The sequence below is a fragment of the Hemicordylus capensis genome, chromosome 5 (genome assembly GCF_027244095.1).
Source record: "Hemicordylus capensis ecotype Gifberg chromosome 5, rHemCap1.1.pri, whole genome shotgun sequence".
In the NCBI taxonomy this organism is placed as follows: Eukaryota; Metazoa; Chordata; class Lepidosauria; order Squamata; family Cordylidae; genus Hemicordylus; species Hemicordylus capensis.
In genome coordinates, this window is record NC_069661.1 from 224,449,028 (window position 1) to 224,465,481 (window position 16,454).

Here is a 16,454-nt window from a genome sequence, read left to right on the forward strand (position 1 = left end):
CCTGTCCAAGTGTCTCGCCATTGATTGTTAACTGTGTACTCCAGATGCTCATTGCTTTTTAAAATAAATATCTGAATGTTTTTGCTGACACCAGTTGTTTCTAACCATTTTAGTATCCATGTGTGAGGCAGTGAATCGAAGGCTTTCTTGTAGTCAACCCATGCAACACTTAGATTGGTTTTTCTTCTCTTGCAATTTTCTAAAATCATTTTGTCAATCAGCAGCTGGTCTTTTGTGCCTCTGGTGTTCAGGCAATTCCCTTTCTGTTCAACTGGGAGCTGTTTGTTAGTTAATAAGTATTGCATCACTTCATCTGCTATTATTCCAGTTAATAATTTGAACATGGTTGGCAGGCAGGTGCTCGGTCTATAATTACTTGGAAGTGCACCTTTTGCTGGGTCTTTCATGATGAGATGAGTTTTCCCAGTTGTTAGCCATTGTTCAATATCATCTCCTTGCAAAATGTGATTGAACTGTTTTGATAGTTGTTTATGAAGGCTTGTTAGGTGTTTAAGCCAATAGCCATGCTGTTCATCGTCGCCTGGAGCAGTCCAATTTTTAATTTTCTTTGCTCTTTCACTTATTAATTCTGGTGTTATTATTAGATCTTGCATTTGTTGGTTACATTTTTCGACCTCTTTCACCCAGCCTGCTTTTTTATTATAATCTATTGGATTGTCCCATAATTTCCTCCAGAATTCCACTGTTTCTTCTTTATTTGGTGTTTCTATGTTTCTTGCAGTTTCTCCTTCTATGCTTTGGTAGAAATGTCTCTGATTCGACTGGAATTGGAGATTCTGCCTGTGTTGTGTAGTTCTGGCTTCATACCTGCTAATCTTCTTTGACACTGCTATTTGCTGCTTTATTATTTCCAGGACTTCTCTAATTTTCCTTGAATCTAGGTGGTATTTTTTGGATCAGATACTGTTTGGTGTTTTCATTCTTCAGCTTCTTGTCTTTCATATCTTTCAATTTACTAGCATCTGATCTAAGCCTGGAGATTTTATTTTCTAATCTAATCTTCCATTTAGGTGATGTACTACTTTCTTTTTTTACAGGTCCATTGATCTTATCCGAGCTCTTGTGTTGTTGTTGTTGCTGCACTGTACATTAGTTGGTTTGTTTCTTGCAAATTCTTGGTTGTTATTTCTGCAAGTGCAGCATTGACATCTTTTAATACCTGAGCAAGTTGTTTTTTGGCAACTGTTTTTAGAGCTGGAAGTCGAACCCTGGTGGTTGTTTGGTTCATGTGCTCAGTTATTTTTTGCTTTAGTTCTTGTTGCTTTTCTGTTAAACGGCATTTGGGTTTTTGAGGTGAAGGCAAAGAGGAGGTTGCCTGGTTTTGATTTTGAAACAGTTCAGCAACAGTGGTATCCTCTATTTCCAACACCTCCTCCACCTGCGCCTGAGCAACTGCTTCAGTTGGTGGTAATTCTTCTTCCATATCTTGAGCCTGTATTGCTCTTTGCAGTTCTTCCAGCTCAACTTCTGTGAATACTTTATTTCTTATTATGAATCTTCTCTGGTCTGCTAGCCTTTGTTCTGTTATTTCTGTGTCTGGATGCTTCTCTTTCCAAATTTGGTACATTCTTTTTAAATAACCTCTTCTAGTTGGATGATGATGATGATTATTATTATTATACTGCCCTTCCAAAAATGGCTTAGGGTGGTTTACACAGAGAAATAACAAACAAATAAGATAGATCCCTGTCCCCAAAAGGCTCACAATCAAAAAAGAAACACAAGATAGATACCAGCAACAGTCACTGGAGGTACTGTGCTGGGGGTGGACAGGGCCAGTTACTCTCCCCCTGCTAAATAAAGATAATCACCACTTTAAAAGGTGCCTCTTTGCGAAGTTAGCAGGGGTTTTCTGCTCCTCCTCCCACTAGCCACTGCTTCTGTAATCCCAGCACTCCTCCTAGATACCTTTGTGCATCTCCCAGCTGCCCCTGTGCACGACACCAGCACGCACATGGCCTCCGTGCATGCACAGCACATAGTTGCTGACCACGCAAATGGCTGCTGTACATGTGCAGAGGCCATATGCGTGTAGGCTTCTGTGTAGGCAGAGGCCATATGCGTGTAGGCTCCACGTACCACCGCGTGTAGGTGGTGGTGAGTGGGAGGTGGACCTGCTCTCCTCCTCGTTAAAAGGGCTGCGGAAGCCCTCATTTTGAAAGGGATTGTGCTGAATCACATTTCGGCACATCCCTACCTCTGAGTGAAGGGGGCCCGCTGGCTGGGTGATAGCTTGCTCTTTGCCCTTCACTGTTGATGGTGTATGAATATACAAGGTGATTGCAGGAGGTGTATATTTTTATAAAATGCTTCTGGGGTGGGGAATGTATGTACACAAGTATGTGTGTGGGAGTGTCTCTGCACATGGGAAGTGAGTGACATTTGTGCAGGAGTGAGGGAAAGGGCATGCTGAGAATTATTGGTTTTCCAACATGTCCTTACAGGTCTGCAGCAAAGACACTGGTGCAGAGGAGAGGACATTGGGGCCCAGGAGCCCATCTTCGCTTCTTGTCCCAGGGCCCACTCCAACCTTGCTATATCCCTGTAGCTCATGCAGTAGTTTGCTACAGGACGACCAGCTTCTGTTGCAGAGTGCTGCCAGCGCCAAACAGGGGAGGAAGCTCAGTGTTCCCTCTAAGGCGTGCATATGTACAGGCGCACATTAAGATTTTTGATGTCCACTCAGTTAGTTTTAGATCCTGCTCAGGTTGGATCAGGAAGGCCTCACTCTGAATACATGTGCACACACAATGCCTTGATGCTGCCGCCCAGGACAAAACTCATTCCGCGCACACATTAAAAAGATTAGAGGGAACAGAGCTCAGCACCCTAACTGGCAGGTGTCAGGAGCTGGTGGCAGAAGCACCAGGGCTGCTGCTTCAGCACCATGCAAACACACGCCTACTGTGTTCATAGCAGTGCCCATTGCAGGCCACTAATGTCATCATCCATCCGGGCTGTTATCCCGTCTACAGCCTTGAAAATAGCAGCTTTGGTGCTTCTGCTGCTGCCTACTGCATTTCCAGATGTCAGAGCTGGTACACCACCAGCAAACCACCACATGAGCTACTGTTGGTGTGCACAAACTGTTGGTGTGTAAAAGTACTACTGTTGGTGTGTAAAGTGTGAATGTGACAAATAGAAATAACATTCATCTGGGAGCTGTAATTAGCTGTAGCTCCCTACTGAGGGCACATTTATTCATGGAACTTCTATCCCAGCTTTCAGGCAAAACACCCTCATGCAGTGGCTTAAAAAAATGGCAGTCAAACACAGAGAGAGAATGTAGCTTAGATACAGTATCATCCAGGGCCAGGTCAACGGAGGGGCCTCATGGTCTCAGTTCACCTTGGGCTGCAGCCTGGTGGAAGTGGCTGCAGGACGACATGCAGGCTTGCCTCTGCAGCATGGGTGAAATGGTCTCAACACACAAGATTTAAGCAAGTGAAGCTTTCAGTGGCTCGGAGGTAAAGTGCTAGAAAAGCGACACCTGCTTTATCTCTGTGTGACACCCACAGGAGGTGAGCTGGTATAACGCCAGCATCAGGGACGTAGCTAGGGGAGATGGGGCCCGTGTTCACTCCTCTCCCCAGCGGCCCCTTGGAGTGAGGGAGATAATGAAGGAAATAGGAAGGGGTGGAGCTTCGGGGCCCCCAGGACCTGGAGGGGGGGCCTGGGTTCTTTGAACCTATCTGCTCAATTATAGCTACACCCCCTGGCCAGCATAGCTCCACTGTGGGATGTGCATCAATAGGGATGGAGAAAAATGGTATCCTGCCAGGCTGCAGAGTGCACTAGCAAGGCACAGCTCCCCTGCCTGCCCAGGCATGGCTTTGGGCAGCAAACACGACCATGTCTTATCAGACTGACAGGGGGCCCTGGAGGCAGAGGGGGAAAATGCCTGACAGATTTTCATAGAGATCTGTAGTTACAGAATGAACATTGCCATTTTCAGTGGCATGCAGGCATCAATATTCTATATACACCACCTGCCCAGAGGGTTGTTAGTTCGCAGCATGGAGCATGTGTGTAGCTGTAAATACTCCAGTGCAATGAAAGCCACAACTTCTCCTAGTTGTTACTCCCCTAGCCCTGTCACACATCTCTCCCTTCCACCTGCTGAAACAAGCAGGACGCCAAGTGTGCCAAATGCAGACAGAGTAGGGGATGGGTGACAGGACCAAGGAAGGAGTGGGTGGGAGAAGCGGCATTGGGCGGAGCTTAAATACACACGGAAATTAGCAATCCACCCACAAACTGGCAATGTGGCCATTGCTGTCTCGTAATGTGAAAAGGAAGCAGCCATCTTCCTTCTCCCCCCACCCAGGCGCTAGAGAACTATAAAGATGCCCCAGCACTCTCTCCACACAAAACTGTGAGTTCAAAGTGACCAGGTGCTATAGAAGACAGGGCCAGCTCCAGGTTTCCAGGGGCCCTCAGCAAACTGCTCTCCATGAGCCCTCTCCTACTTGGGCAAGTTCTGCACCACCACCATACAAAAGCTATGAGTGCAGAGGGGGTTTCAGGGACCTACAGTGATCCCTAAGGGCCCTGGGCTCTCACTAGCTGAGACTGAGAGCCTTGGGCTCCAACCCTGACCCCTGGCACTAGCCCTAAAGACCGCATTCCTGCACCTTTAACAGTTGTGTAGAAGAGGGTATTTTGGCATCTGCCGAAACACCACTTTAAATACAACTATTATTTTTGTAAAAATTTACCATGCTTTTTTCAATAGAGATTCAACACAGGTGTCAAATTTCCTGCTAAAAACATTTTTAATGGTATTTTTAAAAAACAGTTTTTAAAAAGGCAATGCTAGAGAGAAATAGCAGACACAAAAAGAAAGAAGGAATATAAAAATCCAGTCTCACAACCTCATCCAGAGGTCAACTGAAAAAAGAAAGTATTTAAGCTTATGCTTAAAGACCCATGGAGGAGAAGAAATCTCATTGGGAGGAAATTCTAAAGTATAGAGGCAACTACAGAAAAGGCCCTCTCATGTGTGATGTTAAAATGAACCTTTTTTGCAGGAGGGCCTCTCTAGATGTTCTTATAGTGGCCACAATTGTGCAGAGCCAGGGTTGCAGGGGCCAAAGGTTTCCCTACTATTACATCTGAATGCCTGCAGCTCTAGTCCCACTCATCCAGCAACCCAAGATTGCACTCCACAGATTCCAGTTTGAACCCTCGGTTTGTAGTGAGTTTTGTTGCTCAGACTGGGGTTCCAGCTGCGAAACATGTCACCTGAATGCAGCACTGGAGGCTGCATTTTGTGAAACCAGAGTTGAGGGAGGAAGCTCCTCCCTCTCTCTGGGCATGATTGGCTGTGCAGGCTGTCCTTCAAGCAAGAAGGAAGCCCACACAGTAAGTTCCTCCTCCTCTTTGCAGTCTCCCTGACTACAGAAGCCCACTCTCCATTTTGTCTGAATGCAGAAAGGAGAGCAGGGGAGGGGGAGAAGAACCGTGGTTCCACATTATGTGCGAATGTGGCCAGAGTGGGTAGATTTGTGGTGGGGAAGGAGGTCCTTCGAGTACCTTGTGCCCATACTATCTAGGGCTTTAAAGGTCATAGCCAGCACCTTGAATTGCACTTGGAAGCAAACTATTAACTGATGCACCTGCACCAGAATATATATTCTGAGAATCCTGTCCTAGTCAAGATCCTCACACCACATTTTACACCTATTGCAGCTTCCAGAGGGTTTTCAAGGGCAGTCCCACATAGAGTATGCTACAGATGTCAAACAAGATGCAACAACAGCTTAGATAACTACAGTCAGGTGTGACAGCGATATAAATTAATGCACCTGGCACATCAATGGAAACGGCACCTAAGTCCCTTAGATGACAGCCAACACTTCACTATCCAGGTACCTGCCCATCCCGTACCTATTAGATATATGGGAGCCCAATCCTCCAGCTAGCCATGCTATAGAGTCTGAGCAGCCCAGTTGAGTCTACAAAACCAAACAGCTGAACAAAAGAGGCAGCACCGTTTACTGGACCTATGAATGTCCTAAACTGCTTGGCTTCTCTCCATAAAGAGGCGCTCTCAAATAACTACATTACAGAAAGTCTCTCAGTGAATATTTTATTTTTGTCATTCTGAAACACACATTATTGCTTACTTTGACTGGCCTCTGGTTCCAAGTCTTCTTGTCGTTAACTGTGGAAACTGTTGCCTTATTATCTGCAAATAAATGTTAACAGGTTAAAAATAAACATTAACAAGTAAATAATAAAGGCCTCTCGACTGATAATGTATATTCAACAATGGATTATTTGGGGCAAAGTAGGAAAGAGAATTAAAAATAGGCCAGAATGGTAAAATCGCAAGCAAGTTCAAGGTCCTGTAACTTTAGCTGTCCATGGCTGGAGCACATAAAGTTTCCGAATCCAGTGCAGATACAACTGCCTCTTGCTTCTAATGTGGTAACGTGTTAGGGAGAAGAAGCAGGGATGTACATGAGCTGTTCATGCACGCCCTTGTGGAGCAGGGAGGGGTACCTTTAAGATGCAGGCAAGGAGCTCCTTACCTGCTCGCCCCCACTCCGCCACTCCCCCCCGCGCTTGTTTTAGAAACAGCCGCATGGGGCTGCAGCACTGCTTCTTGAAGCCCCACGTGGCATCAGCACGCACATGTCTGGGGTGCACGTGCGCCGGACGTTTGCATGGACAGCAACATAATACTGACACGCAAACGGCCAGTGGCCCTGCTCCCCAGACATGTGTGTGCTGACACCACGCAGGACTGCAGGAAGCAGCCCTGCATGGCTGTTTCTAAAATGGGTGCCGGCAGGGGGAAAGCAGCAAAGCGGAAGCGAACTGGTAAGGAGCTTCTTACCTGCATCTTAAAAGGTACCCCTCCATGCCCATAGAGCCAGCTCCAACGCCAGCGTTCAAGTGCCAAGAGGCTCATGCTTCTCCCTAGCAGTCAGTTCTACCACCAGAGCTTCTCCTGCTCCAAGTTTCAGTGATTTCGCACCAAACCAGAAGCTGAAGAGGTATTCTTGTGTGACAAGGCAGCATCAGCACCAGGGGGGTGGGGTGGAATGTTGTGACTCACGTCAAATAGTGGCAGGCAACAAGCCACCTCTGATGGAAAGACTTATTTCATTTGTATTTCGTGTAAACAATTATACTCAGTCTTTCCCCAAGCACTCAAGGTAACTAACAGTCATATAAAAACAAAAATTAAAACAATTTTAAAATCCAGAATATTGATGTTTTCCATGCAACGTAAGTTAATAATACTGACATAAGCGGCTAAAAGTATATTAGACAAGTTCAAGGCAACAGGTCTATTAGTTATAGTTTGACAAGCTAACTAAATGGATTCTCCAGACTAAGCAGACAGACCTCTGATTACCAGATTAATTTAGTTAGCCATTGGGAGAAACAGAATGATGGGCTTTTTGTTTGATCCAGCAAGAAGCACGCAGGAGGGAAAAGCACCAAGCCAACAAATAGGAAGGAAGGAAACAAGAATGGCGCAGTAGTGGTTTATTAGCGAGTAGAACCCAATGCATTTCGAGTAAAACTCTTCTTCAGGGGAAGTGGTTACAAAGCAGAATACTCAACCTGAAAGCAGCTCTCGGAACACGTTGGGATCTACTCTTTAATAAACTGCTACTGCACCATTCTTGTTTCCTTTGATCCAGCAAGGCAATTCTTTCCTCCTCACATATCATTGCAGCATATATATGCTGTGCATAAAATGTACCCACTAATCGCTGGATGAGCAGCCTTTACAGAAAGCCAGTGAGAGCAAATATTTTCTAAGCTGGGGCTGCAACGAAAAACTTCAAATGCAAGGCAAATTAAAAAGCTTGTTAAGCAGGGCACCTCCAGACAGCCACTTGCACCGGCACAAGAGGCTTAAGAAGAACGTACCAAGAGAAACTCCCTAGCATGGCAACTTGATGGGGTGTTATGGTGGCTGGTTTAGCACTGTGTTTACAGTCATTGTGGCACCCATGAAACAGCAATCATCAGCATGGGGACTGGTATAGTGCCCCTGTGGTTTGTAGGTGCTGGATTCATTGATCCAGCAAGCTCAGTAGTATTCCTTAAATAAAAAAAAAACAAATCCCAAATTTCTAGAGAAACAGGTTTCAAAATGTGGCAGAGTGAATAACAAGCAGAAATTAACTGTTTTCAACTTGCATGCTTTCCCCCCTTATTTAATTTTATTCTTGTTTACAAAAGCCAGTGAACAACAAAATAATACATCAAACATTGAGGCTATTCTCACGACCAAGAGAAATCGGGCTAGGGGAGCATAGCCCAATTTTGCCTGGTCGTGAAAATCACCGGGCTCGCAGGTGAGCCTGGTGGTTTCCAACTGGGTAACCCAGTAAGAAACCCCTGTCCTTAAACCGGGTTTACAGAGAGAGCACTCCACAAACCCCGTTTCCAAAATGGTGTGTTGCCACAGCGCGGCTCTGTGGCTACACACGAGTAGACCTTTGGCAAGGAGGCTAAATGCAGCCTCCTGGCTTGAGGGTTTCTCCAGCATGCCCTGCGCGGCCCCCGATCCCCACAGCCACCCCCCCTGGCTCCGTGACAGAGCCGGCAGTCATGTGGGTGGCCGATCCGGCTGCCCAGGGCTGCCTGGGGATCATCTGCAGGTAGAACGGGCTAAGAACCGTTCTCCCCGCAAACCCCATCTGGCGAGTCTCACTGATTATGAGACTCACCTCATTATGTCACACATTGAGGCTATTCACACAAGCAGTCCAACCCAGGCTAGGGCAGCCCAGCCTGGGTTGGGCTGCTCATGTGGAGTGCCGAGATTGCTCTTGATCCTGGTGCTTTCGCTCCTGCTAGCTCAACTCTTAGCCCCACCCCTTACCCTTAAGCGCACCCTCAACCACAGGTTGGGGATTGTGTGTGCACTCAGGCTGCATGCAGCTTGTGCACACGAAGAGTTGGGTGCCTTGAGCACCTGACTCATGGGGGAGTCCATCAATGCACTGTGCTTGTCATGCAGTGCATTATGGGATTCCTGTAGGCTGGGGCTCATGTTCCTGGCCTCCAGCAATCTACGCTTCCAGGAGCGGCGTGGATCAAAGAGGAACTTCTTCCTCGTCTGGCGGGAAGGTAGGTTCAACTCTGCTTTCCCTCCCTGCCCCTGTTATGGTCGTGAGAATGAAAATAATTATTTGTTCATAATTATGTCATAATATGTAATTATTATTATGTCATAATACTTACATTATGTTACACTATCCTGTGGGGAAACGACAGCTTGCAACTCTCAGCAAGTATAACAACGACTTTCAAAAATGAGATGTACAGTACATGAGAGCTTGGAAGGGGGCACTTAAGAATCCAAAATTAGAATCTGCTGTCACTAAATTCTTTTTCATAAATTTCACTAAGTGGACGACATTTAGCATGAAATCTAAATTAATATAACAAGATTCTTCAGGGGCTGGCACAAATCGTTCATACTTGAAGATACCAAATATTGCAAAAGAAGAGCAAAACATACACCAACCACACTCTGGCATATTCATTTTGTTATCATTATATACAACAAGTAATACAAATCACATGCAATTATTATTCAAATTAAACTGGATTGCACAGATGTTTTGCAGAGAAGGTGCTAGTTTATTTGGTTTGGAATAATTCTAACTCCGACATTTGAAACGTCCCCATACCTGAATAAAAGCCAATCCATATTTATTGAAGATGAGGCAGGAAGTGGAAAGCAGAATGATAAATTAATTGCAAGCATCTTAATTTGCAGGTATACTTTCCCATTTAAGTTCTATCATAGAAGGCAACATTATAGATAAAAAGTGGGCAACACAAACAACACTGGAAAAATTAAAAGGCCTTGGTACAGAAGATTATTTTAATAAGACGTGCCAAGTGGAATCTCTACTGTGTTTCAAACTGAAACTTAGTGGTTTTCAAGAAAGCCAACAAGACAAAACTAAATACACATCACTAACCCACTTATGTACATTCATTCTGAATTTCCCCTGGAGAACAGTTCAGATCAAAATGTACAGAAATTTCATTTGGTGCAGTTTTTACTAATATTCTCTTGCATCTTTCGGGTTTTACCACTTATTTCTATCACAAATGGCACTGTCAGTACATTCCCATAAAAGTTCTGACTGAAACTGCAAAGTTCTACAAAACATATTTGGATCAGAGCTGCAATGCAAAAATAAAAACTTTGTGTGATACTATTTACATATAACTCCACACATGCACACAATTTTACTATTTATTTATTTGGGGCTCTCCTCATCCCCCACCCCCGGCAGGAAACCAGCGTGCACTGGCTCAAGCCTTACCCAGATCAGCCTGGGGGGGTGGCGGAGGGGGAGCCACATAAGTTTGGATTTCACTAGCTATTCTGGTTTAATTTCTGGAGCAAAGCAAAATCGGCAAACAGAAAAACACTTTTGTGGAGCTGTGAAAGTTCAGCCTAGCTGTTTGATAAATGAGCAGACAGGCAAGCAGCCTCTCTTTCTCTTTCTCTTTTTTGTACAGATTCAATGAAGCCTACCTAAAGAACACCACATGCTGTTCCAGCTACTGATCTAACATTCCGCAACATCTCAGCCTTCCAAATTCCCTTTAATTACACATTAATCCCACCCCTCTCTCTTTCAGTTTGCACAGACAGAAATAGGGGCTCCTAGGGGCTGTGGGGGAAAAAAGGCATTTTCTGGTCCTCTCTTTTTTTTTAATGGCGGCTGTTGTCATTCAGAACATACTGCTCTGCTCCCAAAGTACCATATTGCCACAACAGACTTTACTAAAATGAAACATCCCAGTTTACTTCAGATTCTGAAAAAGAGAGATAATAATTTCATTTAGCTGTTTAAGGGATCATTATGCAGCCTGCTGTTAAAGATGTTTAGGCCCTACTGAAGTCAGTGGGACTTGAGCAAAATTTATCTGATTAATTTTGATTAATTTTAAAATTTTATTGATCATTTGCTTGTGGATATTCATCTATATATTTAAATATTTCACTTCCTTATTGTATTTTTCTATGCTATGAGATGTTTTGTTATGTTATGTTATGCTGACCTTGGGTCGCAAATAAAGAACTTTGACTTTGACTCGGTACACTATATTGCGTCCTTGCAGGCTTTTCCAGATAAAAAATCCTGGATCTGTTTTAGCGCCATTCTTGTACCAGCTACAATCAGCACCAGTGATTATAGCTTATCAGTTTACATTTGTGCAGGGAAGGGGCCCACACCTTCTAGGGCCATGAGGTGTGGTGAGGCAGTTGATTCAGATGGTAGATTGCTGAGGGCGGACAACTACCCCTATCCACCACCCTGCCTGCTGGCCACCTCAGCAACCATACCCTCACCACTCTCTTCCACATCACACGTCCCTCTCTCCTCTTACCCACCCCCTACAGGGAGCCATTCCAGCTCTGTGGGCCCTAATTGTGTGTGAAGTGCTCCCTTGATAGCTCGCAGGGACTTAGGGGTAAATCTGTCCAATATGTGAATGCACACCCTCCATTCTGGAGGAGATGCGAACTAAAAGCCCTGTGTGGAAAAGCTGGGGTACCGCTATTGAAAAGGCCCTAACCACCGCCGAAGATGGTAACAGCCAGAGCAGGGCTTTCGATTCACATCGTTAAAAATGGGAAGGTTCATATGGGAACATGTGGTCCTTCAGATATCCTTGTCTGAAGTTTTTGAATCATTTTAAAGAACAACCCCTACCACACATTGTAGTAATCAAAACTAAGCGTTAGCAGTACATAGACAACCATGGCAAGAAAATCTCTGTCCAGGAGCAGCCACAGCTGATGATATTATGACGAATATTTATATGATGAATATTTATATACCACTTTCCAACAAAAGTTCTCAAAGTGGGCTAGATATCAATCAATCAATCAAATGGCTCCCCTGTCTCCAAAGGGCTCACAATCTAAAAAAGAACCATAAGATAGACACCAGCAATGGCCACTGGAGGAATGCTGTTCTGGGTATGGATAGGGCCAGTTGCTCTCTCTCTCTGCTCAGTAAAGAGAATCACCACTTTTAAAAGGTGCCTCTTTGCTCAGTTAGCAGGGGACAAGTTGGTGCACCAGCTGAAGCTGGTAGAAGGCACTTTGTGTCATGGATGTCACTAGCCTATCTAAAATAAAGGTTTGCGTTGATGGTTTTACCACATTCCCTACATCTGGGGCCTGAATAGAGCTTTGAACCAAGAATCGTGCACTCCATAGAAAGTTGTACCACAATCCACCATGGGTCCCCTTGGGTCAATATGGCATAACATGTTGGGTTTTATTTATTAACAAATAAGTTTGTCTCATTAGTCTTCTGCTAACGAGAATCTAACAAGACTCTGCAATATAATAATGTAGAGTGTTCTTGCATTATGCCCAAAGAGAAATTAATATCTGAAATCAAACATGGATAAATACAAAAATTGTACTTTCCACATATAGCTGGAAGAGTATATCAGCCTGTTTGTCTGGGCTACTTCCTCTCTCTATAATCCTGGTTACTACTACTTCGATTGTAATACATCTCTGCTTTGCTCAAAGATGTATACATCCAGTTTCCACTTCCTCACTCTCTCTAAAGTGAAGACAATATTGTCTATTCTTTCTTTAACTCCCTTATTGTGAGAAGGGGCACTGTTTTTCACCCCATTCATCCATGAACTGCAAACTTTAGTCTTGCCATTTATTCCACCCAAATAATTCTCTGGTACAAGACATAAAATTAATTTCCATTTTTATTCTTACTCTAATGAAGATGGAACATGTGGGTAAGTCTAGTAAAGTATAGTAAAGCCTTGAAGATAATGGTTTAGAAAAGTATAGTAAAACCTTGAATATACAGGAGAACCTCAGTATTCACAGGGGTTCCATTCTCCTTGCATATATGGAAACAGCAAATACTGGGTTACTGCTGCAATGGGATTGCAGGGGTTAGGTTCCAGGAGAGGAAAACTGCCAAATTTTGAAAGTTTTTCTCTTTAAAATGGGACTAAAACACCCTAGAAATGCATGGGAGGGGGTAGCCTAATGTGCTCCATGGGTCCCCAGCAGTCCATAAATGCCTCCCCTGGAGTTGACAATTGGCCGGAAATTTTTAAAAGGAGGCTAAAAGGCCCTAGAAATTCAGGGGTGTGGGGTGGCCTAATGTACTCCATGGGCCCCCAGCAGTTCAGGAATGCCCCCCCAGGAGTCAAAAATTAGCCAAAAATAGCGAATTTTACCCATTTTAAAAAACTGGGGCTAAAAGGCCCTAGAAATGTGAGGGGGGGGGTGCCTACCATGCTTCATGGGCCCCCAGCAGGCCCCAAGTCAAGCAATTGCAGTCATTTGGGAGGTGGGTAGGCTTGGGTTAGGAGGGGTATCGCCACTCTCTCCACACGCACGCAAATTTGTCTTGCCCCTTTGACCCGCCGCCATCATAATTTGGGAGGTGGGTGGGTGCGAGGGAGCTCTCGCCGCCATGCTGCTACAGTTTTAAACTTTTTTTTAAAATTCATTGACCAAAATTTGCTGTCATAGGCAGTCACCTCTACTGCCTCTACTTTAATCTGCCAGTGTCCCTATGTCAGAATGGAAGCTGGAAAGGACCTCCGAGATCATTTCTGGCCATCCCTGACACATGGATACCTAGACTGAACCCTTTTTTGCCTTTCCCCTGTGTATAGGTCGAGTGTCTATTACCCGACCGCAGATATGCGAAACCATGGATAGTGAACCCACGATTGACAAGGTTCTCCTGTAATGGTTTTTTAAAAAAGTTTTTATAGTAACTGCTTCCCTCATAAACACAAAGAAATCTTACTCCATTTTCTCCTTCTCATCTCCCCCAGTGGCAGATGGTGGTTCCTGGGAGTGGGGAGGGGCACTAGGCAGGGCACGTGATGGGTGGAGCTACAGGTAGTGAGAGTGAAGCCAATTGTGGGTGGTGCAGAAGGCTGAGCCAATTGCGGGCAGCTGCAGAGGTGGAGCAGGACTAGGCAGGTGCCTTAGCAATTACTGACATAGTGTAGATTTGTAGCTAATGACTGGGATCATAATACAGACACACACACAATCACACAAATCTCAATTGCTCATCAGCAGAGATACAGAGAAATATGGAAAACATCATTTGCTTTATAGTGCTTCAGGACAATAGTAGTGTGTAAATTTGTATGTAGCGTGGCAGGATCAAAACACAAGCACACAAACACACAGGAAAAGAACTGTACAAGTCACATGTAAAGCACAGATCAGCTACAAAAGGCTTCTTCTGTGGAGAGTAAATGCATTCTGAAGTCAACAGGGTCACTCTGACTGCCTGATTGTTTCACAAATAAATACTACTACTAATAAAAAACAATAATAAAAAAGAACTGTGAGCCAGAGTGGTACACTGGTTAGTGTGCTGGACTAGACTGGGGAAATCCAAGTTCAAATCCCCATTCAGCCATGAAACTCACTGGGTGACTCTAGACTGGGACAATCACTTATCTCCCAGCATAGTCTTCCTCATAGGGCTGTTGGGAAGATAAATGAAACAATGTGCAGTGCACCATTCTGGGCTTCTTGGAAGAAGCACAGGCTATACGTGCAAAAATAAATAAATCGATATAAGCCATAGGTAAAGCAGAGACCAGCTACAAAAGTGGAGAACAAATGCACTCTGATGTTAAAAGGGCAGCTTTGCCTGCTTATTTCAGAAATGCACATAAAAATAATAGAAAAATCACAAGATTTTCAATTATGCTTGCTGCAGTTAGGAACCATCTCCTGTAACTTAAGACGGCACCATGGGAAGCAAAGATGCATGGGGACACCCTTCTCCCTACTCTAGACCTGATGAAAAGATGGGTGCCACTCTCTGCCCACCTTGGGTGCCCACCATTTAGCCTGAGTGTCCATCCTAGCAAGCAAAAATGCTTTTTATAGAGGTCACTTTCTTAATCCTTGCCCAATGAACCCCCAGTGGACATATTAATGATATAGACACTGACCATAATCCAGAGAAAAAGCTGGTTAGCTCTCTGCATAGCAAATAGATATTTAAAATTATTTTCCTTCCAACACAATCCATTCCTTCTCTACACCATGCCCATATGGGGAGCCACTTCTGCAATTATTTGAAAAGCAGAAGCCAGCAAAAGATCAGACTTACCAACAACTAGACTGCCAGCCTGCCTGCTCTCTAACCAAAATGATGATTGGTTTCTTCTGAGTACCTAAAAGAAAAATACTTCCCCCTACTCTGGGCACTCTGATTGCCTGCCTGAGGAGTCAATCAGCCTAGTCCCACTCTGATTGGTTTATAGGTCGGTACTAGGGCTGCCCACTTTTCATAAACAAAGGTGTATGCAAACTTATTGGCTCCTGCCTTATTAATATTAATATTTTGAGAGATCTGGGGCTTTTCATTTGTTATTTTATTTTATTTTATTTTATTTTATTTAACTTATTTGTATACCTCTCAAAATGCAAATCTCTGGGCAGTTGGTGCTACCATCGCCCACCTCACAACTCTTAAAGCAGTAGCAGGTTGCAGACAAGCGCAGCAGGGCTCCACAGATGGAGGCAGGATGCACACAAAATGGAGGCAGAGACAACATGGCTGGCTGAGAAATTTAAAATATGCGCTGCCCACTTTGCCCATAGATAAGATCCATCCCTGCTCTCTCTCCTTTTTCTTTCTGACTCCACCCACCACATTCTCTCTACAGGATACCCACTTAGGCAAACTTCTAAAAGACAAAACATAAAAGATTACTAGATAGAATACAACAAGATAGTTTCACCAAAACTTCTCTTAAGGAAACTTCACCTTTCAGACTACCACTCAAGCATTTAAAAACTCACAAATAAATAAATAAATATAACCATATTCAAGGAAAGGAAAATGTTATTTATCTATACTGTTTGATTCTTTATCATCCTCACCATCACTGCTGCATTTCCAATACGATAGCGTTAGATGAACCAAACAACCACAAATAATACTGTCCAAGTAGGGCTATTGAAATTTGACATAAGAAGTTTTATCATCATCATCATCATCATCATCATCATCATCATAGCAATACCAGTTGATAGCAGAATAGAAGAAAAAGAAATAGAAAAAAATAACAAAATACAAAGATCTACAAACTGAAATTGAAAGGCTGTGGCAGAAGAAGACCAAAATAATCCCAGTAGTAATTGGCACCCTAGGTGCAATTCCAAAACACCTTGAAGAGCACCTCAACACCATAGGGGCCACAGAAATCACCACCAGCCAATTACAAAAAGCAACTTTACTGGGAACAGCCTATATTCTGCGACGATATCTAGAATAACAGCAACAACATTGGTAATAAAATTTAGCCATCCCAGGTCCTTGGGAAGGACTTGATGTCTGGATAAAACAAACCAGTCAATAATACCTGTCTGACTGTGTAAACAAAAATAC

The 16,454-nt window shown here is 44.0% G+C and overlaps 1 protein-coding gene across 8 annotated transcripts in view; it reads right to left on the reverse strand.

Moving 5' to 3' along the window:
- The window catches only part of RFX4 (regulatory factor X4), a 119,065-nt gene that overhangs the window by 43,799 nt on the left and 58,812 nt on the right, over positions 1-16,454 (reverse strand). For all 8 annotated transcript variants that reach the window (XM_053252070.1, XM_053252071.1, XM_053252069.1 and 5 more), the window contains one exon: positions 6,150-6,211. In XM_053252070.1, the coding sequence (XP_053108045.1) occupies positions 6,150-6,211 (62 nt within the window). The remainder of the gene's footprint in view (positions 1-6,149; positions 6,212-16,454) is intronic.